Source organism: Ciona intestinalis, chromosome 4 (genome assembly GCF_000224145.3).
Source record: "Ciona intestinalis chromosome 4, KH, whole genome shotgun sequence".
Classification (NCBI taxonomy): Eukaryota; Metazoa; Chordata; class Ascidiacea; order Phlebobranchia; family Cionidae; genus Ciona; species Ciona intestinalis.
The window spans coordinates 2,507,881-2,535,385 of record NC_020169.2 but is presented as its reverse complement, the minus strand read 5'-3'; the positions used below and the strand labels follow the sequence as shown (position 1 = coordinate 2,535,385).

At 34.0% G+C, this 27,505-nt stretch overlaps 5 protein-coding genes across 10 annotated transcripts in view; 1 reads left to right on the top strand and 4 right to left on the bottom strand.

The window, feature by feature from the left end:
• Positions 1-11: 11 nt before the first annotated feature.
• On the bottom strand, positions 12-7,813 carry LOC100181782 (ATP-dependent RNA helicase DDX42-like). Its single transcript, XM_002121350.5, has 15 exons — positions 7,655-7,813; positions 7,038-7,120; positions 6,257-6,358; positions 6,021-6,089; positions 5,457-5,595; positions 4,938-5,241; positions 4,354-4,532; positions 3,923-4,071; positions 3,256-3,381; positions 2,813-2,971; positions 2,197-2,301; positions 1,813-1,932; positions 1,247-1,365; positions 667-903; positions 12-351 (listed from the first exon to the last, which is right to left on the bottom strand). The coding sequence occupies exons 1-15, from the start codon at positions 7,731-7,733 to the stop codon at positions 138-140; spliced, it is 2,184 nt and encodes a 727-aa protein (XP_002121386.1). The 5' UTR covers positions 7,734-7,813; the 3' UTR covers positions 12-137.
• A 1,066-nt stretch (positions 7,814-8,879) lies between these two features.
• Positions 8,880-10,641, bottom strand: LOC100185727 (cytochrome P450 2U1-like). The gene has a single exon (XM_002120699.4). The coding sequence runs from the start codon at positions 10,500-10,502 to the stop codon at positions 9,024-9,026; it is 1,479 nt and encodes a 492-aa protein (XP_002120735.1). The 5' UTR covers positions 10,503-10,641; the 3' UTR covers positions 8,880-9,023.
• A 1,866-nt stretch (positions 10,642-12,507) lies between these two features.
• On the bottom strand, positions 12,508-13,789 carry LOC100175524. The gene is made up of 3 exons (XM_026834324.1): positions 13,596-13,789; positions 13,112-13,228; positions 12,508-12,705 (listed from the first exon to the last, which is right to left on the bottom strand). The coding sequence occupies exons 1-3, from the start codon at positions 13,762-13,764 to the stop codon at positions 12,530-12,532; spliced, it is 462 nt and encodes a 153-aa protein (XP_026690125.1). The 5' UTR covers positions 13,765-13,789; the 3' UTR covers positions 12,508-12,529.
• Positions 13,790-14,761: 972 nt separating this feature from the next.
• On the top strand, positions 14,762-17,307 carry LOC100184165 (general transcription factor IIH subunit 3-like). The gene is made up of 5 exons (XM_002120767.5): positions 14,762-15,007; positions 15,244-15,461; positions 15,648-15,770; positions 15,961-16,094; positions 16,861-17,307. Exons 1-5 carry the CDS (start codon positions 14,814-14,816, stop codon positions 17,119-17,121), a joined length of 930 nt encoding a protein of 309 aa, XP_002120803.1. The 5' UTR covers positions 14,762-14,813; the 3' UTR covers positions 17,122-17,307.
• The window catches only part of LOC778912 (protein capicua homolog), a 27,547-nt gene continuing 17,167 nt past the window's right edge, over positions 17,126-27,505 (bottom strand). For 5 of the 6 annotated variants that reach the window (XM_026834156.1, XM_026834155.1, XM_026834158.1 and 2 more), the window contains exons 30-43: positions 26,542-26,625; positions 25,945-26,303; positions 25,504-25,576; positions 24,739-24,913; positions 23,409-24,085; positions 22,667-22,887; positions 22,316-22,429; positions 21,825-21,949; positions 21,088-21,231; positions 20,471-20,622; positions 19,806-19,997; positions 19,171-19,287; positions 18,698-18,777; positions 17,402-18,624 (exon numbers count right to left, since the gene is read on the bottom strand). In XM_026834156.1, coding sequence (XP_026689957.1) covers positions 18,499-18,624; positions 18,698-18,777; positions 19,171-19,287; positions 19,806-19,997; positions 20,471-20,622; positions 21,088-21,231; positions 21,825-21,949; positions 22,316-22,429; positions 22,667-22,887; positions 23,409-24,085; positions 24,739-24,913; positions 25,504-25,576; positions 25,945-26,303; positions 26,542-26,625 — 2,639 coding nt within the window. In that variant the 3' untranslated portion in view covers positions 17,402-18,498. Of the gene's footprint in view, positions 18,625-18,697; positions 18,778-19,170; positions 19,288-19,805; positions 19,998-20,470; positions 20,623-21,087; positions 21,232-21,824; positions 21,950-22,315; positions 22,430-22,666; positions 22,888-23,408; positions 24,086-24,738; positions 24,914-25,503; positions 25,577-25,944; positions 26,304-26,541; positions 26,626-27,505 lie in introns of all 6 variants that reach the window. The other variant, XM_026834154.1, reaches the window with a different exon arrangement.

Genomic DNA, 27,505 nt, shown 5'->3' with positions numbered 1-27,505 from the left:
TACTTAATGTATTTAGAGCTCATGGCATTCGTTTTATTGGCGTGTGCTTTCAGTCAATGATATTTTATTTGGCGACCTTGTGCGGCTAAATATCAGCTTATAAAATTCTTGCTGTACAAGTGTGGAACTTTATATCTTCACGAGTCCCATCTACTCTTCTTCTTCCTCTTTGAGTTTGGATGTTTAAATCCATCACCACTGTTCCAGGTGGATGCAGCTGCAGGTTCACTGCTCTGCACAAAGTTAGATTTATATTGGTTCTTAAAATAATCTTTCATTGAAGAAGCGCGACCCCCCATGACTCCTGCCGCTGCAGCAGCTCTGAAAGACGCCATGGTGCTTGTGGTAGAGCTGTAAAAGTTTACACTTGTTAGAGAGGGAAAATAGAACTTAAAAGTACCGCATAAAAATTAGCAGCTCTGAAAGACGCCATGGTGCTTGTGGTAGAGCTGTAAAAGTTTACACTTGTTAGAGAGGGAAAATAGAACTTAAAAGTACCGCATAAAAATTCTTAAGATTTTTCAGGAAAATCCCCTTATAAATTATACACTGACAGAATAAATTGATTTTTACAGAAATCTACAAAAAAGCAGGTAAATACCAAAACATCTTATAACAAAAAAAGGATAGGACAGTAAGCTAGTATTTATCATCACTTAACATTACCTTGCAGTTGCTCCAAATCCTGGCCGGTCTCTTGTCTTAAAATTAGAAATTTGTTTTCCACTTCCATGTTTATATCTGGACTTTCGAAATTTTGAATTTTGCAACGCAAGTTGTAACAAATCGTCTGGTACTCGTTGTCCTGCACCCTCCAAGTTTCTCACCAGGTCACCAGAAAAGTAAGTGTCTTTTGATGTAACTAATGTATAAGCTGTACCTTTCTGACCAGCACGTCCAGTTCTTAAAAAGTATATTAATGTACATGGTTAATGATTCCGATTGAAACTGGTTTAAAAAATGCCTAGAGAAGTTTTAGGTAACTTTTTGTATACTTTTATTTTAGCGACGTGACTGAATGGTAAGACATTGTATTGTAACTAAGTTTAATACTAACAGGTGTATGTGTTCTTAGCAATACACTTAGCGAAAATTACTTCACTCCAGTGGTCACTAAAATAGGTTGCAGCACCCTGGGTGTTAGTATAATGGGCCAACTCTAGCCGAAATTTTCAGTCTTTTAGCATACCATGCTGTAGGACCTCACACGCGTAGAATAAAACATAGCTGGATAAATATTAAACACCTTCCAATTCTATGAGTATGTGTATCAATATCGCGAGCAACATCGTAATTGATCACGTTTCGTATTAATGGAATATCCAATCCTCTGGCTGCTACATCTGTGGCTACTAAAGTTGCCACCTTTGAATTGAAAAAAATCAGTTAGTAAAAACTTAAAAGGCTATTTTTCCTATGTTGATTCTCAAAAAAATTAATCTTTAAAATTTAAACAGAGAATAATGTGGCGAAAACAAACAAAAAATGATTCTTAAAAACAAATTCCCCCAAAATTTTATTACCACAGTAATAAAAAGTTAATGAAGAAAAAAAATTTTTTTTTCACAGAAAATCCTCCAAAAAATATTCTTGAAAATTTAAACAGAAAGTAATATGGTAAAAAACAAACAGCCTACAACTTCATTGCCACAGTAATAAAAGGTTGATAAAGATAAAATAAAATTGTGATTTTTAAAATTAACCTTCAAAAAATTGATCTTGAAAATCTAAACAGAAAGTAATGTGGCAAAAATCAAACAGCCTAAAACTTGATTACCACATTTTTATAAAATAAGGAAAAAATTGATGTACCTGCTTCTTCTTGAAGTTTGTTATTACATTATTCCTGTCATATTGTTGCATATCACCATGAATGAGTGCGACGTCATGACCTTCGTTGATTAGGTTGGTCGCTAATTCCTCAGCATTTGCCTGTTTGTTTAATTTTTATTAGTTCAAAACTCAAAGTTACATACATGGTAACTCGTAAGTGGGTACAAAGTGTATGAAACAGAAAACTTGTGATTCTAATAACAACTGAAATTTACTTGTGCACTTGGATAAATAAGTTAAATTTATTAATTAAACCAAAATACAATAAAATACTGACACAATCTGATGATGTATAAATATTTTTCTATTACATTTTCCTACTCTTCATGTTTACTGCGTTTGTAAATGTGTTGTTATACTTACTTTCTTGGTGACAAAAACCAGCAAACTCCCTTCACTTGTAAAAGGAATGATTCGACGTAACAACCATTTCCATTTCATGTCTGCTGTCTTGAACACCTCAACTATCTGTAATAAATAATATAATAAAATACTGGTTCTGTAGCACAGAGTTGCATGCCTCAACAATCATGGTTTTCAAACATAAAAGAACCCATGGATTAATGTGACAGTAAACCATGACCCTGCTTCTTAGTATAGATAAAAGGCAGGGTAAATGCTGTTTCACGCATAAAACTGGACCACTAAAAAACAAATCACCACTGTTTCAGAAATTAGGGTGACATGTCACCCAGACACCTATTTTACTTACCAACTAATGTTACATACAAAGCTTCAAACTTTTATATATGTAGGTTAGGCAGTAATAGTTAAATAACAATCCTCTGAAGCAAATTTCAAATCATTGGGTAAGGTTTACTGATTAACACAGTGTAGAAAATCCCAGGACTGCCTACCCTGCCACCCCAGATTTGGAACGTATGGTTAATTACACTCTAGGACCCATGGTGGCCACGCTGCGGGACCGCACCCACATAGAATAAAATGGTTATCTAGAAGATGTTTGACAACTACCAACCTGTGTTACATCGGCATTAGCTTCCCCCACATCCCCCTGTATTATACGAACAGGGTCTGTCAGAATATCCCTCGCTAATCTCTCTATTCGTTTCCTGAAGGTGGCGCTGAAGAGCAGAGTTTGCCGATCAGGTCGCACATGGTTCGCAATCGAGCGAACCTAAACATAGAAATATTCTCAAAGGATATTGGGATTAATTCTTAATGCAGCTAACATGGTAAACGTGTGTGTGTACTTAAGCAAGATACTTAAACAGACATTGCTTCGACTCAGAGGTTGCTGATTTTTGTTCAAATACAAAATATTAGCCTTTTAGAAAAAAATCATCCACAAAATTAGGTATGTCGTAACTAGTAAGCAGACACGATATGTATGAAATAGGGGACCTGTATTATAAAGACTGTCATTTGACTCATTTCTATCTGCCTAATGAAACTACTGACCTGGTATTCGAATCCCATCTCAAACATACGATCTGCTTCATCAAACACGAGGTATGTAACTCGTAGAAGGTTCGTGTTTTTCTTCTTCACATGGTCGATGATACGACCAGGTGTAGCTACCACAATCTGTTAAATACAAAATAAATTAGAAAACCTAAATAAATCTTCTTTCAATTTATTCAGACTGAAAATAAAAAGGGGAGATAAAAAAACACTATAAGAGATCAACTTTTACACAACGACAGTTGTCAAATTTTAGAACATTCTCCTCAAAAATCAGCAAATTTTCAAGCGATGTAAACACAAAAAATCTTCAGGTCCCACATTTTTAACTGTAAATTTTTTTGCACATTGCAAAAACTCCTAATTTTAAAATATAAAAAATATCCACAAAAAGTACTAGTTTACTCTAAAAAACTCCTAATTAGATGAGGTGTATCAAACATACACTTCAATCTGCTTTTTTATATTTTGGACAAGGACAACCCATTAGTGATCACTACGTTTAAGCAATTGACATCAAGTGTCTTGCCCAAGGACACATACACCCACTATGATAGCCACGAGCCTTGAACCCATTACCTCTGGGTTTGAGGCAGGCGCGCTAACCACTTTGCCACAGCGTTTTTTACCAAATATAAACTTTAATCTTGTGCTTTATATTTACCTCGCATCCATCAGACAATCCCTTCTGTTGTTCATGCATGTTGCCACCCCCATAACAACACACGCTACGTAACCCATACACCTTTCCAAATCGTTTACATTCAAAGTAAATTTGTTGACACAGCTCACGAGTAGGAGCCACAATTAAACCTGCAATCGTAAAAAATTTAGTTTGCTAAACATGTTAGGTTTTAATGATTTCTACTTTGCAGCAAGGATAATTGGTTAGGACAATTAATGTCACCCCAGATTTTGTTAAATTAAAATGTGTTACCTTTGTTACAATTAATATCAATACCTTTTTATTTGTCTCTTCGATTACAGTAATGAAAATTTAGAAATATTTTAAACGAAAAAAAAATAATAAAAAATGAAAGAAAATAAGCATGGCCACTACACCTAAATATACCAACAAAAAGACACCACATCTACCAACTGGTCCATCTCCCTTTTTAAGTTCTGGTTGGTCCATAATATGAACCAACATCGGCCAGATAAAAGCCGCAGTTTTACCAGATCCTGTTTTAGCTATCCCAATGACATCTCTGCCCGACATACCGCATGGGATACCTTGTGCTTGTATGGGTGTGGGCTGGGTGAAGTTGTGTTTTCTGATGTTTTAAAATAAATGGTATAATATGTAAAATTCATAGGTATAAAACATATCAAAACCTAAAAAAATGTATTTTTTTTTTTTGGCCACACATTTTCATGAATTTATCCAAAATATTTGAAAATTACAATATGCATGAATTGATAAATATATATTAATATTCTAGTTATGTAAGTAGACGCATGTCCAGAATGGATGATTTTCAGCTTTGACCTGATATACACTGTCAAGCGATCTAACCAGTAGTGCTAGTGACAATCCTGGCTGTACATTTTAAGATTCAACCATGTTTTGCAGTTTATCTAATTATTTAGTAAATTTTTTTATTCATTAAGTAAAATTTTATTTTTTGGTAAATTATTTATTTAGTTTTTTTATTTAAACACGACCAGCCAACACTAACCTGATAGCTGATATAATCTTTTCATCAAATCCAAAATGTCCGAAACTGGATACAGGTTTGGGAGGAAAAAATCCCGAAACTTTGATCCCCAACCTCCTCCTCAGGGAGTCCACACCATCATTTGTCAAACTTTTGATCTCATCGTGCTCCCGGTAAAAGTTCTTCTCAAAAGGAGGATAATCGATCTCGGAGTGGTAGACCACTGGAAGAGGATCGATCATCTTCTTGTTTGGAACGATGGTCTGGATTGGGTTTCCATCCTCATCGTACTCCACAGGATCTTCATCATCAAGGAACATTTTCCCTAGAGAAGAGGAAGATTAAATATACAACTCAAACAATTAAATATACAACTCAAAAAATGTTTTTTAAAAAAAGGAAAAAAAAGTTATTGTATTCGCTTGGCAGAGCAACTACGATTGAAAAAAAAAAATAAATTAAAAAAATAATGCAAAACAAAATCCACAAAAATATAAACGTCAACCCCCCCTACAAACAGGATTCCAACATCTCAATCACCTGCATCAGGATTCTCATCCATATATTTGTAATAAAGCTCTTCACTATCAAGCTCCTCCAGGTCATCTCTGACCCCTCGATCCGTCTTCTGCTTCTCTTCTTTTTCTGTTATCTCAGCTTTCTTATTTAACGTGGTCACCTATACAGACATGTTAAGATTACTAAAAATTTTTTTAGCAATCCTTTGGCGTGTTTTGTTTTTATGGTAATTTTACAGTCAAAAAATGTTTATGTAGGTAAAGTATAAGAATCTCTACTTTGTCTGTCATCTCTGCTTTCTGATTTAACGAAGTAACCTATTTTTGGTTGGTTTTTGTATTTTAACGTAATTTCGAAGTAAAAAAGTATTTGGGTTAGTATAGTATTAGAATTTGTGAAATGTCAAGTTTTCTAAGCTTTAAATATCAGCAGACAAATAGACAATAATTAGGCAAAACCAGATTATATTACTACTTTTTGGACCATTTATTGTCCACCAACGCTACATAGGGTTTAAACAGCATGTTGTATCCTGTAATTTACAACGTGTATATATATAGCAGTTGCTGTTTTATCAATAACTACCTCTTGTTGTATTCCAGCCATAAAAGCTTCAAGTGGATCGTCTTCTTCATCCTCTTTTTGTAACATGTTCTGTAACAAACAAAAAAATAAAACAATTTTTTTAATTTGTGTTGAAAAAGTATTTAACTAGTGAAAAATAAAACTTTTTCAAAATGTGTATAGCATAGGCTATAATATAAAATGTTCTTATTGGGCATAATTTTTATCATTTTAATAATATATATATATATATATACCTTTTTCTCATCTTCACTAAGAAAAGGACACGCTGCAACGATATCATCGGGATTATCTCCATCATCCAAAGGATCGTTAAAATAATCTTCATCCTCGCCATCCTGTGTGGGAAGATTAAGTAAGAATAATTTTTTGTTGTTTTAATTGTACATACATAATATGGTGGGGGGAGATGGGACACCTTTTCATTCTATATTGTCCCATTTTGTTATAAACAAAGAACATTCAAAAAAACATAAAACCATATTCTCACGACTTTTAAACACCGTTGTTAATTGTATAAAACATGATCAGGATATTTGGATATTATGTGCTAAGTGTGTCTCATCTTTTTCAACCCTATTATATAGGCTATACAAGTTTGTCTCATAAATAATCAATGGAAGTTGTGTTGAACTTTTCTTTCAAATTACATTGGTATGAATTTAGACGCAATTTTTAACATTTACAATACAATATGATGACAGCGGGAAATATATGATATGATGACACATGACAGCAGGAAATGTACACAGATGTGAATATACCCTTAATATGCGTAGATATACACATAAACGTAAAGACCTAAATATGCATGAATATACACATATGCTCAGAATGCAACTTATTTAACATTCATATAAAAAAACTCACTGCATACAGAAAAAGCATTGTAGCAAGTCTTATTTGGTACAGCAATATTGTGCTCTTGCTTTTGTTTACCTCTGAATTTTACTTTCTATGCTCTTTAAACTTAATTGAAACCACATGCAGTAATTGCATTCACTATTTTTACCATACCGTTATTTTTCTTTTAGAACCTCCTTTTCCAAACCCAGAACCAACATTACCACTGGCAGAAATAAAGGACTGACTCTTATAACCTGCAATTGCAACAACAATATAAAAAATAGCCTATTTATGGTGTATTTAGTCCAGAATATTTATTAAAGATTCCACACAAATAGTAGAAAAGCTATCAAAATTGACCAGTGGGCAGAATGCCAGAATACGGTATTTTTCGAAAAAATTTACAAGTGCAATACCCTAAAATATTTATTTGAAAAAATAGATAAATGATGGAAAAAATAAATAGCAAAATTGCCCAGTAAGTAGAATGTGGCACTATATGAAAATTTGTACGGGAAAAGACAGATATAGATATTTTTTCAGGTAGAAATACTTTATTAGAAATGGACGTACAAAATATGTAGCGAAGTTTGTAATCACTAATCAGCTTTAAGAAATTATCTTTATTGTATTTGGTAGAGAATTTTGTTTAAAGGGACAAATTATAAACAAAATCATATGTGCAACTACTACCCTGAAGTCCAAATAATTTGAATATATACAGCATTAAAACATCATTATTTTATCAAGAAATTTAGAAAAAAAATATTTTAAAAATAATACCCAACCTTGTGCATTATATTCTGAACTGGAACCAGCAGATTGGAACCCATGGTAGCTGTATGCATTTTCCCTGGAGTTGCTCATCTTAATGAAGAAATTTCATAGACCACGGTTCATATTATGTTATTTAGAAAAACCTAAAACTGATGCACCACACTATGTATGGAATTAAAATTAAGTTAAACAGTCTGGTATGAATTGCATTAAGAGATTATATAGTAGGATGGGGGAAGGTGGGACACCTTTTCATTCTATTTTCTCGTACATTTTGGTAATAAACAAAGAACATTCAAAGAATTAAACCTTGCCCTCGCGACTTTCATACACCATTGTTAATTGTTTAAAACACGACCAGGATATTTATATATTTTGTACTAAAGGTGTCCCATCTTCCCCCACCCCACTGTATATATATACATATAAGAAAATATATAGCCTATATGAGAGTTAATAAATTAATATATATATATATAAGAATATGTATAGTAACTGAAAAATTTCCTGAATTATTACAAATATACAAGCTATTTTGTAAAACAGTGGTCACCATACTTTTGCATTGAAAGAAAATATAAAACAATTCTAACAACGATTAACCACAATATATATCGTTAGTTTTAAAAATTTGTTAAAACAAGGCATCCCCTTAAAAATGTTAGGAACTCTGCGCATTAGATTTAAGTCACCATTATAGATGCTAAAGTCTATAGGCATATAGTTATTTATATAAAAAAAGATGTAATAATATTAACACTTTATAAATACACTTGTATATCATGATTCAATCCGAAAAAATAAAGTACATGTTTAAAATTAAATAAAGAAATATATATATAGATATATAAATTGGTTCACAGATTCTGTTATGGGGGTGTTTTATTTGTTCACAATATATATATATATCTCTGTTTTAATCTATATATATCTTAAAATATATATATATATATATCTGTTTTAATGGTGTAATCAAAATTATACTCGCTAAGTAAATCAAATGCTTTGAACTTCAGCATTAGGCTACATAGGCAAGAAATTACGTTTTTTTAACATTTCCTGATAAAGAAATCTATTACAAACAGTTCAGATGAATGTTACGAAAATTAAAATAATGTCAATAACTATATACACATAAAGTAAATTAGGAATAAAAAATATGCTGTAAAGTATAAACGATTTCAACACTATTTAAATTAAACAAGATTAAAACCTGTAGTTTGAGTATAAATGAACTTTTACAGCATAGAAGATATAATTTATTGAGTTTGAGATTGACTTCACATAATGGAAAACTTTACTTGAAATTGCTGTTTTGATAAATCAGACAAATGTTGCTGTAATGAGAAGTTTTTGACATTTTTCAAAATTAATAGTGTTTCAACGTGTAGTGATCTTCATATTAAAATCAGGAGGTATAAGCAAAACTACAAAACTAGATCCTCTTACATCCGGAGGGGGTTGATCTTCGGGAAGAGAGAAGTGGAGTTTCTGAAGCAATCCAATCATAAACATGAAGTGTTCCATCTCAGCAAGCCTGATTCCCAAGCAGTTCCGTGGGCCGAGAGAAAATGGAATAATCTCCTTAGACTTTACAAACTTTCCCTCACTGTCAATATGACGTTCTGGCATAAAGTCTTCAGGGTTAGGCCACCGATCAGCATTATGATGGACACTCCAGATATTAGGCATGAAAACTGTTCCCTTAGGTATGTCGTACCCCATTAAGGTTATCCTGGAGAGAGTTTTTCGTGGCATGCTTAGAGGGACCAGTGGACGCAGACGGAAAATCTCTTGCATCACAGCTTGAGCATACGGCATCTTATCTAAACAAGACATGGATACAATGCCGTTGGATCCAAGAACTTCATCAATTTCTGCATGCAGTTGCTCCTGCTTATCAGGATACATAGCAAGGTAGAGAAAGGTCCAAGTGAGAGTGAAAGATGTTGTGTCTGTTCCGCCAAAGAACAAATCCTGGATGTAATAAAGCAGTTGCTCGTCGTCAAAAGAAGTATCCTCACTTTTGTCTTCCTCGCTTGCAATAAGAAATGCATCGATAAAATCTCTCGGGTTATTTTTGTCTAATGTTTCTTTATGTGATTTAATATAATTTCTCATTCGCTGCAAACGGTTGTTGGCAAGATCAGTCCGGTATTTTTTTATTTTGGCAATGGCTGGAATTCGATTAAAGATTGGAATGTGCTGTAATGTGAGCATGATCTGCTTTAGTGTAGTTACCGATTTCATCAACTTATTATTGACGGAATCAATGAATAAAAACTCTTCATCTAGATTAAACCTGCGGTTAAAAACCAGTTGGCATACTATGTTTGATACAGCTCTTGTTATAATGGGTGTGATATCTACTAAACCACTTTCTTGATTGTTGTTTACCAAATATTCACTCAGATGATCAATTTCATGAACGATTTTACTTTCCATTCCACTTTTTCCCATTCCTAAATCTCGGAGGGTATGTATGCCGAATCTTCGTTGTACTTTCCACTTCTCACCATTCAAAAACACCACTCCTTTACCCGTGCTGTAATGTCTTAGAAATATGGGCAAATGACGGTCAATAAAATACTGACCTTTTTTTACATAAGCTTCTTCAATGCTCTCGAAAGTGTTGAGTACCACAATTTTAGTAATGCCCATTCTTAGATAGAAAATAGGCCAACCCTTCTCACGCCCCCACTTGGCAATAGTTCGCTCTTTGTGCATGCCGAGACTTGGTATACATCCAAACAAAGGAATGCCTTCAATTCCAGGTGGAAAATTTGTTGAACTTCGTCTCCACATGAACATGATTAAGACTAACATTAACATGCACAGCAGAAAGGTGGTAATTTCCATCCTTTAAATTTACCCTTGTACTAGTATTGCAAAACTTTGTATGCGTTTTCTGGTCTATATACAGATTACAGACTACGAGTATGGTCTAAAATTGTCAATAAAATAAAAAAAATGTTTTGCACATCACAATTGTAGGGTGAATTCCCGTTTTAAGAAACGTCATCTGAACGGGGAGCAAAAATATATATAACTAAAGCGAAGAGGTTATATAATATAACGAGTTTGCGAGTGGCCTCTCTTATCTGTGATTTATAGTACTTTAAACGGATATAACACTATTCATATATTACCACAGTATTTTCGAATAAATGAACATAACTAGCTTTCCTCGACAATCTTTATAACAAAGATGTTTCTGTTCCATAAACCTCGTGCTAGCACCAATGTTACTTTGTTTGTGAATGTTTGATATTTTGTTTGGCTGACAGTTTATTTAGAGTTAGATACCCATTATGATCAAATGTCTTGCCCAGAACACATATACGCTCATGAAGCTGCCAGCATCGTATACTTAAGATTAAGATAGTAGGCCTATACGATGCTGCCAGCGATGTGCCTTGAACTAGTAACCTCTCGATTGTCAGACGCGCAAAACAATGTAGGCTACTACGGCGAGAGGCCAGTTTTGGTTTAAATTACGTTATGGTTTTATACCGGTTGTTGTGAAAGGAAATTTCCCTTAGCTGAAATGCTTCTAATACACGACAATCCAGTGCTTATTCTCCAGATCTAAGTAAGTTTGCATATAAAAAGCAACTAACTTTCCGAAGGAGAATTGCATGTGTTTGTCTGCGCAGGTTAACCTCTGTGAGTCTATGTCAAATACGATCGATCTAAAATCTCTATATTTACTTTTAAGTCATACGAGTGTTCATTATTTACATGGAGTGTAATATTCAAACAATGAAAAATGCTTTATTCACTTCTGTAAATACATGTAAGGATAAATGTTATAAAATTAGTAAACAGTCCGACACCCTATACATAAAGAATTACTAATAGATCAGCATATATAGTCTAGTATTTGTGCCTGCAAGATCAAATGATACTTTCGTCGTCTTTCTTCTGATTAATTCGTCTCTTGTGCAAAACATGGAGGAGTTTTGGGCACTTGCCCGCTTGTGCAAATAGGTACTCAACGTTTTGAGGCTGAATGGTGGCCTGGTAATTTGCAGAAAGATATGAAGTTGCCAGTCTTGCGGAAATAGCGATACTGAGAAAACTCCGTTCCGTAGTATTTAACGGCAAAAGTTGCTCATAGCTACGAATTGCAATCTGTGCCATTAAAATAGGGTCCCCGTGGTATTGTACTGCAGTGACCATTATGTAAGCCACGCAAATCGACAGCTCAAACACGATGTAACTTCTGCAGATTAGTTCAAAGTCAATCACCCACAACTTTTCGTCTTCACCAAGTATGATATTCGCCGTACTCAAATCACAATGAATAAAACCTAAAAATATTTTTTGTCACATCTTCCCACACTAATACACCAGAACAGTTAAAATATTACCCTTCCGGAGATTTTTTTTGGCAATTGGAAAATTTTCGTCAAACATCCTAAAGCATTCCTTTATAATTCCTGCGGTAACTTTATCTTCAACAAATTTCTCGTATTTTTGGAAAAATAGAAAATTCTGAGGATTAAAGATCCCTTTCGGAATATCCAGTTCGCACATAAACGTCTGAAAACGAACAAAAACTAGAGCTTGAAAGTTTAAAGTTTTTAAACTCACGTAATAGTCTATAAAAGCTACACCAAGTAAGGTATACGCTACCTAAATGTACATTGAATTAAATTGTCGATAATACTAAGTAGTATACTGTATCTAGGCTATATAGTAGGTTGGGGTAGATAGGACACCTTTAGCACCTAATATCCAAATATCTTGATCGTGTTTTAAAATAATAACAACGTCTATGGAAGTCGTGAGCATACGGTTTTATATTTCCTTAAATGTTTTTTGTTTACTACCAAATGGGACGAGAAAATAGAACAAAAAGGTGTCCCATCTTCCCCCACCTACTATATATAAACGAATGGTTCTGTCCCTGCCTGTAATGCTAATGTTACTTTCGCGCAAAGTTGCCCAACGTTGGCAGCCATTTCCTCCATAGATTTGGGTGTCCATGAAGTGTCCACAACAGTTTTACCAGGCACAAAAGTGTAAAGCTCCAAAAACCTCTTTCCGACCGGATCATCTACAAAATGATAATAAATAGCAGGTTGGACATTCGGCAAAAGTAAATATAGACAGTGTAAGAAAACATTTATGCTATTGCGTGAGAAAACATGTGTATTAGGGTGGAGGAACATGGGACACCATTTTATCTTTTTTTTCTAGTTTCATTAGGTAGTAAACATTCAAAGAATTATAATTTTGGATATTATGTGATAAAGGTGTCCCATCTTACCCCACATTACAATATATACCATTAACGAAACGTCGAATACGACGGAAGATTCCTTCCACACTCTACGTACTTATACACCTAATAATGGCAACAACCGATATACAATGTACACAAAGGAGACCTCTTCGATTGAGTGTAATATAGAAGCTCATGTTACACCAACAAAATGTTCTGGTCCAGGTTCAACGCTTACCAAATTTGTAACAGCCGTAATATTTTCCGTTGCGGTTTTTAATTGGTTTTGGAGCTGGTACACCATGACTGCGCAAATGGACCATTGCTTTTCGCATAACATCCGAAGTTGGGCTTTCTGTAATAAAACCAACGATGTCACATTTTATAGCTGGTGTACAGATAGTCCTTATCAAACTAAATCTGCAAATTCCAAGGTTTCTTGGCGTCACATTTGACTTTTCCCTAGTGACTGAATGCGGTTGAATAAGCAAAGCAGACAAATCGTTACGCAGTCGAAACCAGCTATGCCACTAAATTAGTAAAACTATGACATATAGTCCACAGTGAAGCTATCTTTAAGCTATGCCACAAAAATGAATGTAAATCTTGCTGAACAATTCTACATAAACCAAAAAGTAAAATTCTATTTTAAAACTTTTAACTGCAGCGAAGGGACGACAGCAGCGCATACTGCTGTAAATTCATAACACAACGAACTATACCTGGATCGTGGAAGGGCCTTTTTACTTTCAGCAATAATTCCCGTTGACTTGAAGCTTCTCTTGTGTAATAATTAAAGTCTTCATACCCCCCTAAAGCTTTGATCGATTCGACCTCAAATCCAAACTGTTCTTTCAATGCACATGCGATTTCATCATCAGGCAAAGACATAGTTATTAAAAGAGGTTATAATACTCTGAAACTAAATATACAAATAATGCTTTAGTCTATTATAGTTTATTAGGTATAACAACATTGAGAATTAAAGCGCCCGTTTTTCCACGGGGTCATACTGTTTTAACACTAAAATATGTACAGCGCTTGCGTGATATAGGCAAATAACCTATATTTTAGAAACTGCAGCTCTGTCTGCTTATTCAACTTGAATACATACATACACTTGACAAAACATTGATCACGCACAAATTGTTTTGTTAGTTGGCTCTTGTAACAGTGTTTCTATTCAAGAGGTACCCAACTATACCCGCAAAGTTAGTTTGTTATATGCCCACTAAAAAAGGGACGGTCACAGTTTTTTTTACAGCGCCCGAAAATAAATCAAACTTAGGTCTGATCAATTGACAACGAACAATTTCGATGCTGTATGCCGTATTTAATCCGTTGCCCTCTAATTTAAAACAAGAATAGGCCTACACTTTTTGGATCTTCGTTTCAGGTCGTATAGTAGGGTGGGGATAAATGGGACATTCATTCTGTTTTCTCGACCCAAAAAGAGAATTGTGGCGTGGTTAGCGCGCCTGCCTGTAACCAATAGATAATTGGTTCGAGGCTCGTCGCTGCCACCATTGTCAGCGTATATACGTCCTTGGGCAAGACACTTAACGGCAATTGCTTCAACCAAGTGGTCACTAATTTGTTGTCCAAATTATCAACCATACATAAAAATAAGTTTAAAAAATCCCCCTAAAAATTAATTACTCAGAAAGTAACATACTTGGTAACTCGTAAGCTAGCACACGGTATATGAAACAGAACAGCCGTGTTTTAAGGACTGCCGTTTTCCGCCTTCGCGAGGATAAACAAAGTTACATTCACTCAAAAAATCATAAACCGTATTGGAGTATTCTCACGACCCCCATAGTATGTTTGTGGCAGGGTCATTCTCACAGACATAATATACACACATCTGTGGTGATTCCCCATTCGGAAAGTTTATTGTGAACCAAGTTAATGCGTTATCTTTGTTTTGCCAGTTTAGCATGGCGAACGAAGAGGAACGACAACTTTTAGTAGTTATTTTTGACGTAAATCCAGTATGGTGGGGAATTAAATCTCTACAAGGACAAGCGCAAATCACAAAATGTCTGGACTGTCTTCTCGTGTTCGTTAATTCCTACCTTATGTTACGGCATGACAACAAGCTTGCTATTATTGCAAGCCATTCAACTAAAAGGTATCTTAATGCAACGAATAGTGATATAGACTGAACCTTTAGTATAGCTAGCTACTGTGAATCCTTCATTTTTTTATAGTGTGTTCTAGGTTAACTTTAAAACGAAATTGCAAATTATTTCACTTCAACACTTTGTAAATCTAAAAAGACAACACAATCTTGTATCCAAACAATACATATATAAAAACACGCCTTTATCATTTTTTCTAATGTACAAAAACTTTGTATTACTACAGTGTATTTCTCTACCCTGCACAAGAGAGCAGCCATTCCCCTGACCCATCAAAAGCAAGCATATCTGACCAGGCTGGTGGTGATTGTAGATATGAACACTTTGCAAAAGTTGATGACTCCGTAACGGACAAGTTTAAAGAGCTTATGAGAGACGGTTGTGAAAAAAATGACATTAGAAGAGACTCTCTTATTGCAGGGTCCATGGCAATTGCTTTATGCTGTATCCTTAATAACTTGCATATTAACAACATTATAAGTTATAACGAAGGTGTTTTGGCTAAAACTTCTCATTCAGGTCTAAAGTTACACTGTATGCAACTTTATAATTGATTATAATTTGATAGTTTTAGGTCTATAAAAACTATACCACCATTGTAAATAATTCCTTAGCATTAAAACAAAACAGATATTCATAGAATGCAGATTGAATCTCAAGGTAATACCAAACTCAACGCACGGATACTTGTAATAAAAGCAGCAGACGACGCAGCTTCACAGTATATGAGTTTCATGAATGTTATATTTGCAGGTAATTGGTTCTTTAATTGTTATAACGCACATCTGAAAACAGTACAACATAACTTGATAAAGATTTTATAAAAAAAATTTGAATCTTAAAATGTACAGTGCGGAGTGTTTTAAGGAAATGATGAAATGTGATATTGCTGTAGTACAATTCTTTTACTTTTTTTAAACCTAAATAACACTTTTGTTTCCAGCACAAAAAGAGCGAGTTGTAGTTGATGCTTGTATATTGGGTCAAGACTCCGGATTACTTCAGCAAGCCTGTGATATGACAAGCGGAATGTACTTAAAAGTTCCTCATCAAGATGCATTCCTTCAATATCTACTTGTAAGTAACACATATACCCTTTTTGCATGGTAAAAAGTTAATGCGAATAGCGATTCGCATTAACTCGTCATATGATAACTCGCTAACGGCGTAATTTTGCATGGTCATTTTGTTTATGCGCGTATCAACATTCACTAAGCTTATTTTAGTGCAATATTGTTAAATCTAGTTAATAAAATAAGTTTTAACACCTCATGGTGCTATTACCAACTAAATCCTGTAAAAATAATACCCGAAAAAGATTAGGCTCTTAAAAGTGAAACTGTACTTCCACAATACTTTTCTTTACTCGCATAATGCGAGTAACAACCAACCTTCTACAGCAGATGACAGGCTTATGAAGTTATGCGTGTTAACTTTGTTTTTGCGAGTACTTACGCGCATAAAAATGACCATGCAAAAAGGGTAATAGAGGTATTTAACTAACTGGTGCTAGTGAAGAATCATCCCTTTATAGCCTGTTATGTTTACCATAACACTACTAACCCCTATAACTACTAATGGTAACTAATCCCTAAATAATAACCCTAAACTACAAATCTCAAACACTTTCCACAGTCTAATCTGTGAAGTACTGGAGGATTCTTGTTGTTACAAGTGTATATATATTTCTAAAATACAATATTTATCAATTGATGTTCGAACAGTATCCGTTATGGTTTAAGCAATATCAATTTTCATACAACAATATACTGTAGGGTTCTTTACTAGTAGTAGTGACAAATAACCTGGTAGTGACAAATAACCTGGTATCACCCACTTACAGACTGCCTTTCTTACTGAAGCTGAGCTGAGAAAAGAGAGCTTGGTACTTGCACAGAGCAGCAGGCCAAGAGAAGTTGATTACAGAGCTGCATGTTTTTGCCATCGTAGTCTTGTGGATGTTGGATTTGTCTGTTCTGTGTGTTTGTCAATTTTCTGTCAGTTTAGCCCAATTTGCTCTACATGTGAAACTGCATTTAAGCCGCCGGTGCTGGCTTCAAAAAGCAGAAAAAAACGCAGAGCATTGCCTGCGAATGGTACGTAAATATGCACTAATGCGACTCTTGTATTGAACTGAAGTGGTTATTTGCATTAACTACAACAACGGGTGACACTGGAAAAGAACATGAAAAGAAAAAATAGGAAGGATGTACACAATCCAATTACTATCCAAGTGAACAAAATAACATTTCTATTTCTGTGAATCCAAATACATTAACATGTGATGCAGTCTAATTCGTTTTTCTCTTTTTGCTTTTTTAAGTGCAGTATCAGAAACCAAAAGCCAGACCTGGGATGGTAACCATGAATGCGAGATACAGCTGTTTGTGGCGCAGTTAGAGAAATTGTATTGTCATGTTTACATTTATAAGGGAGAAATTGAAATGCTACATAAAGCACAATAGGTGATTGGCGCAGCGCTGTTAGTAGGTCTCTTTCTTTTTAAAACATGGTGTTGCGGTTATGTGCAGTGTGCGTGAATGCCAAATAAAACGCAGAGAGGGTATATTGTTGGCGTAAAAGGAACAAAAGCAAAAAAAGAGCAATAAGAAAGGCTGGTTTGCTGTACAATAAAATATATAGTACATGGAAATCGCAAGTGTGCCACGTTAGAATACAAACAAAGAGGCATTAAAATAACGGCAGCAATATAATTGAATATAATGCTGAAAACAGCGATTTTTACTTTGACCCTCTTGAAATTAGAGCAAGTGATATACAGTTGTGCAGAAGGAATAGGAATATAACATAAATCTGTACAAGAAACTGACTCCCATGTCTGCACAGCACTTAGCGTTAAAAATCAGCTAATGGTTCGGGCTGTCTGGGTAAAATGAAATAAAATAGAACAAGTGCTGCTGAGTTAACAGACATAAAAATATTTTCGCTTTATACAACAGAAGGAAAGAAAGCGTGGCTCTTGTCGGACATGGTAGCCCAAAGCCTTGAAGAAAAGAAACTGTGTTTCTGACAGTTCAAAATTGGCCTAGGATGTTGACAAGGCAGTGATGGGCAACAACAACAACAACTCGCTGAAAGCGAAAACACCACGCAATGCCAAACTCCCGTAGAAAAACACCTGGCAAAAAACTCTAAAAACCATCTTCAGACACATACGCTGCGAAGCTTGCAATAGCCGAGGTAAAAACTCACAAATCTTGTATCTCACAACAGCGGGCCAGCCGCTGACCACCAACCGCAGGTAAAAATGCCTCTCATGATCAAATTCCTGTCTCCCCTGTGCTTACAGTTACATCTTCTGTCTTCGAAAAGGTGGGGAACAAATACAAAGAGAAGCCAAGGCAGAAAAAGCTCCGGTAAAAAGCGCAAACAACTAAAACTGGTGGTGGTGTGAACTTTGGTAAGAAAAAAACGAAAAGAACTCCTCACATCACAGTGTGTTGCCTCAACGAGTCACATCTTAAACAAACTGCTCTGCTCTGTGATCATCAACCTTCTCAAGTCCGGATGCAGCAGAAGAGGACTGATCCTCTACTGATCCTTTGGACTTATCTTCTCCCTGAACTTGCATCATTTTTTGCCTCACCTTTAAAAAATATAAAAAAAAGTTTTAGTTGAAAATTTTTTTAAATTTTTTTTTATAATTTTTTTAAACTTACCTCTCGAATTTTCAGTTGCAAACAGCTCTTCGATGGAAAAATGTCCGAATGTTGAGATTGGAACTCATTGGTAACATGAGCTGAAAAAACAGTGTTTATATTATTTAAATGAAACACAACAGTTTAACCATCTGATTTTTGAGCCAGTCTTGACAAACAACATTTTTTTAACAAACTGTAACATTTTTTCAAAATTTTTATTACTAAACATGAAAAAAATGCAAGGAGCATTCACAAAACATATGTTACAATTGGAATAATGTATGTAATTACAGTGGTTTTAGATTTAACCCACAACGAATAAACATAAAATATAAATCTCGATAAAAAAGTTATCCAAATAACTTATCTAGACGATATGTTTTTTAAATGCAGTGCGAGAACTGCTAAAAAAATTTGACAAAACCATTTCTTTAAAGACATTTTATTGTACTTTTTTCTCCTTAATTTTTTTTGCCAAAAAACTGACTCACTGTTAGGATAAAGACTGTGCTCCTCAAACAACTGGATGACCAACATCCTCCTCTGATCAAGGATTTGACGCAAAGTGCTTCCTTTTGAATCGGGAGGTTCTGATGTGTCAGATTCATCTTGAAAAAGATCAAAAAATTTAATGAGAAATATCAAATATTTTGATTTGAAAGATCAAATATATTGATAGGAAATAAATTAAATATCAAATATTTTAATGTGAGAGAACAACATTTTAATGTTAGTAATCCAGAATCTGTAATAGGTCAAACTTATAGTAAATATACTTATATGTTAGGGAGCAGCTTTGTTAAATAACTGGTGCAACAAAATTTATGTGAAAATTGTTCCACTATCGAAGCCCAAATACCCCATAGAAACATTTTTTATGAGGAAACATGTTTGTACAAGGTGAAATGAATTATTTTAGCCATTGTTAATAACACACTTGGTGTTTGGGACATCTAAATGCTTATACTGCAGTAATATGCAAAATGAACTAAAATAGTAACCGACTAAGAAGCAACCTTATATTTTAAGGTGGCAAACATACATAGCATTTACTATTTTCCACATAAATTTGAAAAAAAAAGGATACATTTAAAAACACACAAATTCTACACCTCCTAAATCTCACCTTTATGTGCCACCATTTCCCTGTTATCGAACGTAAATACATCAGCCTCACAATGGCCGCTAGAGGTCACTGCAGAGGTGGGTCGAGACCCGGCAGCAGATAAAGGGGTTGACGGAACCTCCAACCCCGTCATGCTCCCCTTTCTTCTGTGCCGACGTTTATGCATGGGGGAGTTAGAGGTGTTCGGGGAATCTGAAATTAGAAGGGTTTTGTGGGTTATAGTAGGTTGGGGTAAGATGGTGCATATTTAATTATATTTAAAGAGAGTTTAAAGAAGATTTTTTTGTTAAAAACACGTTTTGTAAATATTATATAGACCAGTAGGGTGGGGGAAGATAAGACACTTTTACACCCTACTTTCCCGTCACATTTGGTAGTAAACAGAGAACATTCAAATAACTATAAAACCGTATTCACAGGACTTCTATATACCGTTGGTAATTGATTAAAACACGATCAGGATATTTGGATATTATGTTCTAAAGGTGTCCCATCTTCCCCCACCCTACTATAAGCTAACATAATAAATTTATTTAAACAGTGTATAAAGTAGACAGCAATTTAATGCTGCCTCTAAACTTTTTTTTTATTACACAAAAACGTTAATAAAAGCTCTAAGCTGCATGATAAATAAAAATCTCCTTTTTAAATTTACGCTAACTTACCAGTTGAATTTCTCCTTCTCTTTCTATAGCTTTGCAACACTACATCAGGTGTGGTGGGCAACTCCTTAGGTGTACCAGGTGTTGGTATCAACTCTGGTTTCAACTGAGGAAGTTGGCTGAATTGTGCCTTAAAATTCACTTGGTCCAAAATCCTGAAAAAAGTTTGTTTTTTTTGTCAATTTGTGTTTTATAATTTTTTTTAAAGATTTGAATCTATTAAAAAACATTTTTAAGATTTTTGTCAAATTTTCGTTGCTTCTATTTTTAAACTATGTTTAAATTTACTAAAAAAATACAAGTTTTAAGTAAAGTCCTGGCAAGATTCAACCAGAATAAGAAAAAGACCAAATACTACTAATCGTTATATTTTGACCTAAATGGTTCACACATATAAATGGCTAATATTTTCATCTTTAAATCAAAACTGGATCAGATAACACTATTTGTATTAAGAATCAAATTTACAGATAAAATGACAACATACTTAAAGCTTTTAAAAAAAAACTGATTAGTGTTTTTAAATTGCAAAACTGGCTTTACAGATTTTACATTTAAAACATAAAAACATATTTATTTAAAAAAATAATTTATTAGTGTAAAAAAAAAAGTAAAGTTACCTGTCTCTGCTGAAGTCTTGTTCTTTCATATTTGCTTTCTGTTCGATGCTCCTCCTGCTTCCCTGGACTTCTTCCTCTATCTCCTGGTGTTGGGAGGAGGAAGATTGATCACCAACATCATCTTCTGTGCGTGGTTTCCCATCGCTGGTGAAAATATGGTCAAATGGTTAGAAAAATGGTTGCTTAGTTAAGTGAACTGGTGAACAACAAAAATAGATGTATAAGGTTTATATTAGTTTCGAGAAAAAAAATTTAGAAAAACAGGTATGGTTAAAAAAATGGTTGCTTAGTTACGCATATATAGAATAGAATTTATGAAGTTTATATTTGTTTTGTAAAAAAAAATATTTAGAAAAAAATTCTGGTTGTAGAAAATATGGTTGCTTAATTTAATGTAAACAAAAAATAGAATCTATGAAGTTTAGATTTGTTTCTTAGAAAAAACAACAACAAGTATTTGGAAAAAAATTATGGTTGTTGAAAATATGGTTGCTTAGTTATGTAAACATAGTATGTATAAGGTTTATAGTTTTTTTGAAGAAAAAAATACTTAAAAAAAATTAAAAAACTTTAGTTGCAAAATTGATTTGTAGAAAAAAACAAAAAAAATTCAGAAAAAAATTTGAAAATCTTTAGAACGCAAAATTGTTTTGGTTGTAAAATTGACTAAAAATACAATTTTATTCTTTAGTTTGTTTATAGTTTTTGTTATTCTGCGATTGATTAAAGTATTTTACTTGCTATCATCAGTTTCCAGATCCTCAGGTCCGCCCAACATCAAACTCTGTCGTCTACGGGAAGGGAATTTGTTTGGTACGGGAGCAAGTTTGATTACGGAGGTGGAAGATACTGGTGCTGTTGACTGTGGAAATAATGTTTATCTCTTTATTTAAAATCATTCTTTTTTCGCTTGAGTTTTTTTTATGAATGGAATTAATTTAGCTTTATTTTACAGAAAAAAAAACTCCTTTGTTTTACTTTTTTACATAATTTTAACTTCTTTATTTTCTTGACATAATTTCACTTATTTTTAATTTTTTTGATATAATTTTACTTGGTTTTATTTTTTTAGACATAATTTTACTTATTTTTAATTTGTTTAACATAATTTCACTTATTTTTATTTTTTTTGCTTATTTTTGACAAATTTAAAAATTAAAAAAAATCCTTCATATTTTTTTAAACATCTTGTGGTTTTAATATTTTGTGTTATGAAAAAATAACTTACCTTTTTCACATTGGTAGTGGTGGTTGGTGGTAAGCTATCTGCTTGGTGTAATTGGGGACTTGCATGTTGATCGTTTATATTCGAATTTATGACCACAGTGTTGCCGCTGGTTAACTGGGAAGAAAAATATTTTGGTAAACACTGGAACTAAAATAAAAATATTGTTAAAATTTTATAATAAATATAAAAAAACATTTTTTTTTAAATATTTTTTTTAAAAGTGAATATAACTGCAATTTTTACAAAGTCACCCCAGATTTTGTGTAAAAAAAAAATTTTAAAATGTGACATCTATGCCCACAGATGAGTTTAACAACAGACCACAGGCCAGCTTAACCCAAAACTGTTTACCTGCGTTGGGGTGGTGACAAACGACTCTGATAACACTGGTACCATTGCAACGGATGCTCGGACTTTCTGAGCAAGAGAAGGAAAATGGTTTGATCTGTCCATAGAACTTGGATAAGGAACTCCATTACGAGATTCCATGGCAACCACGCTGCTACCACCTGATTGGTTCACGGTTGCTATAGCTACTGTTGAAGTGGGCCCAAATTTTTTGTTTGTTGAACCTAAAAATTAATGTTTTTACAAATTGAAAATTAATGTTTGAAAAAATGTTTTTTTCCGAACCTGAAAACTAATGTTTTTTTGAGAAGGATTTTTTTTGTAGTTTTTTTTCACAATTTTTTAGTTGATCAGTTATTTTTTTTGTACAGCAAGGATTTTTAATCTTTTTAAAGCACACCACCAGTATGTTACCTACCAATTGCACACCCTCTGCTCAGTAAAATATAGTTGGTGTCAGCACATGGATAGTTTGTTATCATTTACATTTACTCAATGGAAATATATACTATTGCAAAGTTAAACACCCAACATATTTTTAAAAATATTTTAATTTGTTATGTAACAGTGTATGATGAAAAATGTATTATTTTTTTCCAATAGTTATTGTTCTTTTTCCAAATTTAAATCTAAAAATAATTTGTTGTGTAAGCAGTATAAGACCAAAAATGTATTTTTTCCAATAGTTATTATACTTTTTTTTCCAGATTTTAACAGAAAAATAAGTAAACGTTATTTGATTTACCTGTGACACTCATTATGTAGGAGTGAGAAATTTGCTCTGTAGTCACTACTGGCTGTGAGGATGTCAGTGGTACATTGGTTGCTAGAGGGTTCACAAATCCATGGGTTGTGGAATACATGGTTGGTATGCTGCTTAAGCCTTGGGTGTTGGGAACCAAAGATGGCTGCTTGTTTAGTGATGTGGATAAAGATGGTCGTGGGGCAAGTGACGCACATGAAGCTACTAATGTATTCGCTGCTGAGGTCAACTGTGGGTTGAATGGGACGCGACCGCTGGCTTTGGAGTCAGTTTTTAATGAGAAATAAGGCTGGTAACGACGCTGGGTTGTTGGGGTAGTTTCTGGTATGGGTTTTCCCTTCGCGCCGACTGTTTTGGCTTCAACGCCTCTCCCTTGTTGTTGGAGTAGGGGCAACGGCGGGGGTTGTCCTTTATCACCGGTTAGACGCGGGGCAAGATGGGACGGTATGCTTACATACTTGATTGAGCTTTCGTGCTGACCCTGTACGCCTGTCGAGCTACGAGAGAACGTAGAAAGGTGTTGAAGGGCTTGTGCTTGGCCAAGTAATTCAGGAGCAGTGATTGGACGAATACCAACTAAGGATTTGGTTAGAGGTGGCTTTAGATATGTGGTAGTGCATGGGAGGGTGGTTGTGGATGATTCTATCAGGGGCTTGATGCTGGAATTAAGACATGGGGTAAATTGAATATGGGACTTTTACAAGAATCCGAATGAATGTAACATGCTTTATCCTAGCCTGGCCGAAAAAGGTGTAGGAAACAGAAAACCTGTGTTATAGAAACTGTCGTTTTTCGGCCACGCTAGGATAAAGACAGTTTCTATAACACAGGTATTCTGTTTCATACACCTCGTGTCAGCTTATGAGTTACCATGTCTGTTACTTTGTGGGGGACTTTTTTTATGTATAGCTGACAGTTTGAACAACCCATTAGTGACCACTGGGTTGGAGCAACTGCCATTAAGTGTCTTGAAAATCTGTTTCAGTTTGAATTTTAATGCATATTGAGTATAAAGTTTGCGGCATATGAATGTCATATTATTATGCTATAAATCTTATGTAAAAACTTAAGAGATTTGAGGCACCTTATCTAAAAAAATAATGCAATACTATATGTATACAGATCACAAACACTTTATGTAGAATATATAAGATGGCTGACATTTTTTACAATATTTTAGGTTTTCTATGCATTTAAAGGCACCAGCCTGTTTTGTATTGACCATATAACATATTTGGTAGCTCTGAAATTTAGGTCCTATAGAGAACCTCACTCATATAGTATAAAATAGAAATGCCTCAAACCTACTTACCCTTGTATATAAGCAACTGGTTTGTCCATATTATTACCAGTGGTGGATGTTTTATGAATGGAAGTGATGGCTGTACCTTGCGAGAGGGAAGAGATTGATATATTTGAGATTGTGGGTGGAACATTCGGGGTGAGAGAAGTGGGTAGAGTCACGTGGTATGTAGGGGGTGTTTGGTCTGGAAAAAATGGGTGGGTTAAAAATAGTTGAGGAATCAAAATTAGTTTGATAAAAAAAAATTTTAAATTAAAAAGTTAAAAACCAAACATTGTTTAAAGAACAAACAACTAAATTTAGCTTGCAAAAGAAAGCGGAAATAATTTTTTTTTGATTAAAAATAATCAGTTAAAAATAAATGAATGTCGTTGGAAAAATGAAAACAAAAACCTTATTTAAAAGAGAAAAACAAAATATAGTTTAAAAAAAGAAAACATTTTTCAAATAAACATCTAAAAATAGCTTAAAATAAACATAAAAATAGTTTTCAGTTGAAAAAAGAAATTTTCGTTTTTTTGAGCATTTGGTGTTAATAAAAAAGAAATAGTATAGTGGTATGAGGGAAGATGGGACACCTTTAGCACATAATATCCAAATATCCTGATCATGTTTTAAACAAATAATAACGGACTATTAGAGTCGTGAGGATACGGTTTTATATTTCTTTGAATGTTTTTTTGTTTACTACCATGCGGGACGAGAAAATAGAATAAAAAGGTGTCCCATCTTCCCCATCCTACTATATGATGAGCAATTAGATTGACGTGTTACCTGGTCTTATGTTCATTGGTGGACGGATGTATTGCACAGGATGGCGTGCTATGGTGTTGGGGTAAGATGATACCTAAGAACATAAACAAATTAAATACCTATTATTTTTTATGGGTGAAAAATAATAAGATTTAGCCTAATCTACTGAAATATAAAATGTAAAAACACATACCAAAAAAACATACATATAGTAGGGTGGGGGAAGATGGGACACCTTTAGCAAATAATATCCAAATGTTCTGATCGTGTATCAAACAATTAACAGCGATCTATGATAGTTGTGAGGGCACGGTTTTATATTTCGTTGTTTACTATCAAATGGAACGAAAAAATAGACTGAAAAGGTGTCCCTTCTTCCCTACTATATGACAAAAAGAAAATAAAAAATGGAAATTTGTGCTTCTATAATGTTTTTATTACGAACATTAAATGTTAACCTACCTTAGCAACAGCTTTGATGGGATTCTGACCCTTTATCGGTGCAGCTGAATAAGCAACAGCAGATACAAGAGGCGATGTTGCAGTTGGTAGCATTGCAGGCTTGGCTGGCAGGATATTTCTGGTTGAAACCGGATTGCCACGAAGCTGATTGTCAGCATTTGGGTCCACAGCAATGACTTGGTAAGTCTGGAGAGCAGAAGTGGATGGTTGGACTACTTGTCCTTGGAGTAACTGTGGTATACTGCCTTGCTGGAAGAACTGCAGCATATTGGGTGCAATGTAAAGTGGTTGGTGTGGTTGCTGGGGTGGTAAGACTGGGGTAGATAGGGGGACAACAGAGCTTGCTGCTTTAGAAGGTTCTGGAATGCAAAGAAATGCTACAGTTTCATGAAGGGAAAATCTTACATTACTAAGTACACTGTGCCAAAATTAAGGATTCAACTGCTGAAATTTTATAAAAAAAACTTTGTTTAAAAAAAGTTGTTAAAAATTTTTGTTCGGAAAAAGAAAAACAATTTTTTAATTTTTGTTGCAAAATCAAGAAAAAATGAAATGCCAGATTTTTTTACAGTCAACAAAAAATAATATCAGTTTTACCTGTTGGTTGTGTTGGCTGTTGGGTTGAGTGAGGTTGGTTGGGAGAAGATGTTCCACCTCGTGATAAACTACGGAACACATTTCCTGGGAAAAACATAGGGTTAGGTAAGTTGTTTCTATTACTTAAAAAAGGTGTTTGTTTTAGTTCATCAAAGGAAAAAATGTGTGTTTTTTTAGATTGTTTTTCAGTATTTAGAAGTATTTAGAATCTCATATGTTTGTTACTTTGTTTTAGGTTATCAAAGAAAAAAATGCGTTTTTGTTTTGGACTGTTTTTCAGTATTTAGGAGTAATTTATAGTCTGATTTTTTTTAAATGTAAGTGAAACACCTTAAAAATATATGAAAGCAGGATTGTAAAAATACCCCTTTTTCAGTGATAATGTCACCGTCCGGATCGTCGAAGAACGTCCGGATTTTTTTAGTAGAATAAATCCTATTTATATTAAAATCAACTTTCTTACGTTCGGCCGACAATATACTCTTTGGTTTCTTTGTTCCGTAATTATTGACAACATAAACGTGCGCTCTATTTTAACCGCATCGGTTACATTGCGAGAACACGGCGAATAGCTAAAATGGCGAAACGGTTCGTGCAAACATTAAAAAAATGCATTTTCCTAACACCTACTATACTAATTTTGTCACAAATCATGCCAAATGGAACCTTTATGTGGTGAATTTAAAATGATATTACATTTATTAAAACGACGTATCTAAATCGGTAGAAACAAATGAAAAGTTTTACACACGTTCATCGTGGATTAAAAATGTAACGATGATTACGTCATAATACCTTTGATAAACTATTAAAATTTTAGATAACAATTGTGGTTTATGTGCTTCTGTATTTCATATAATTGTTTTATTCCCGATATAATTTTAAGCAAGCAACCAAGAATAGTTTAAACTTTAATAAATGCAGGTAAATTGCGTTTATCTGAATTTTAATTGTTGCAAATATT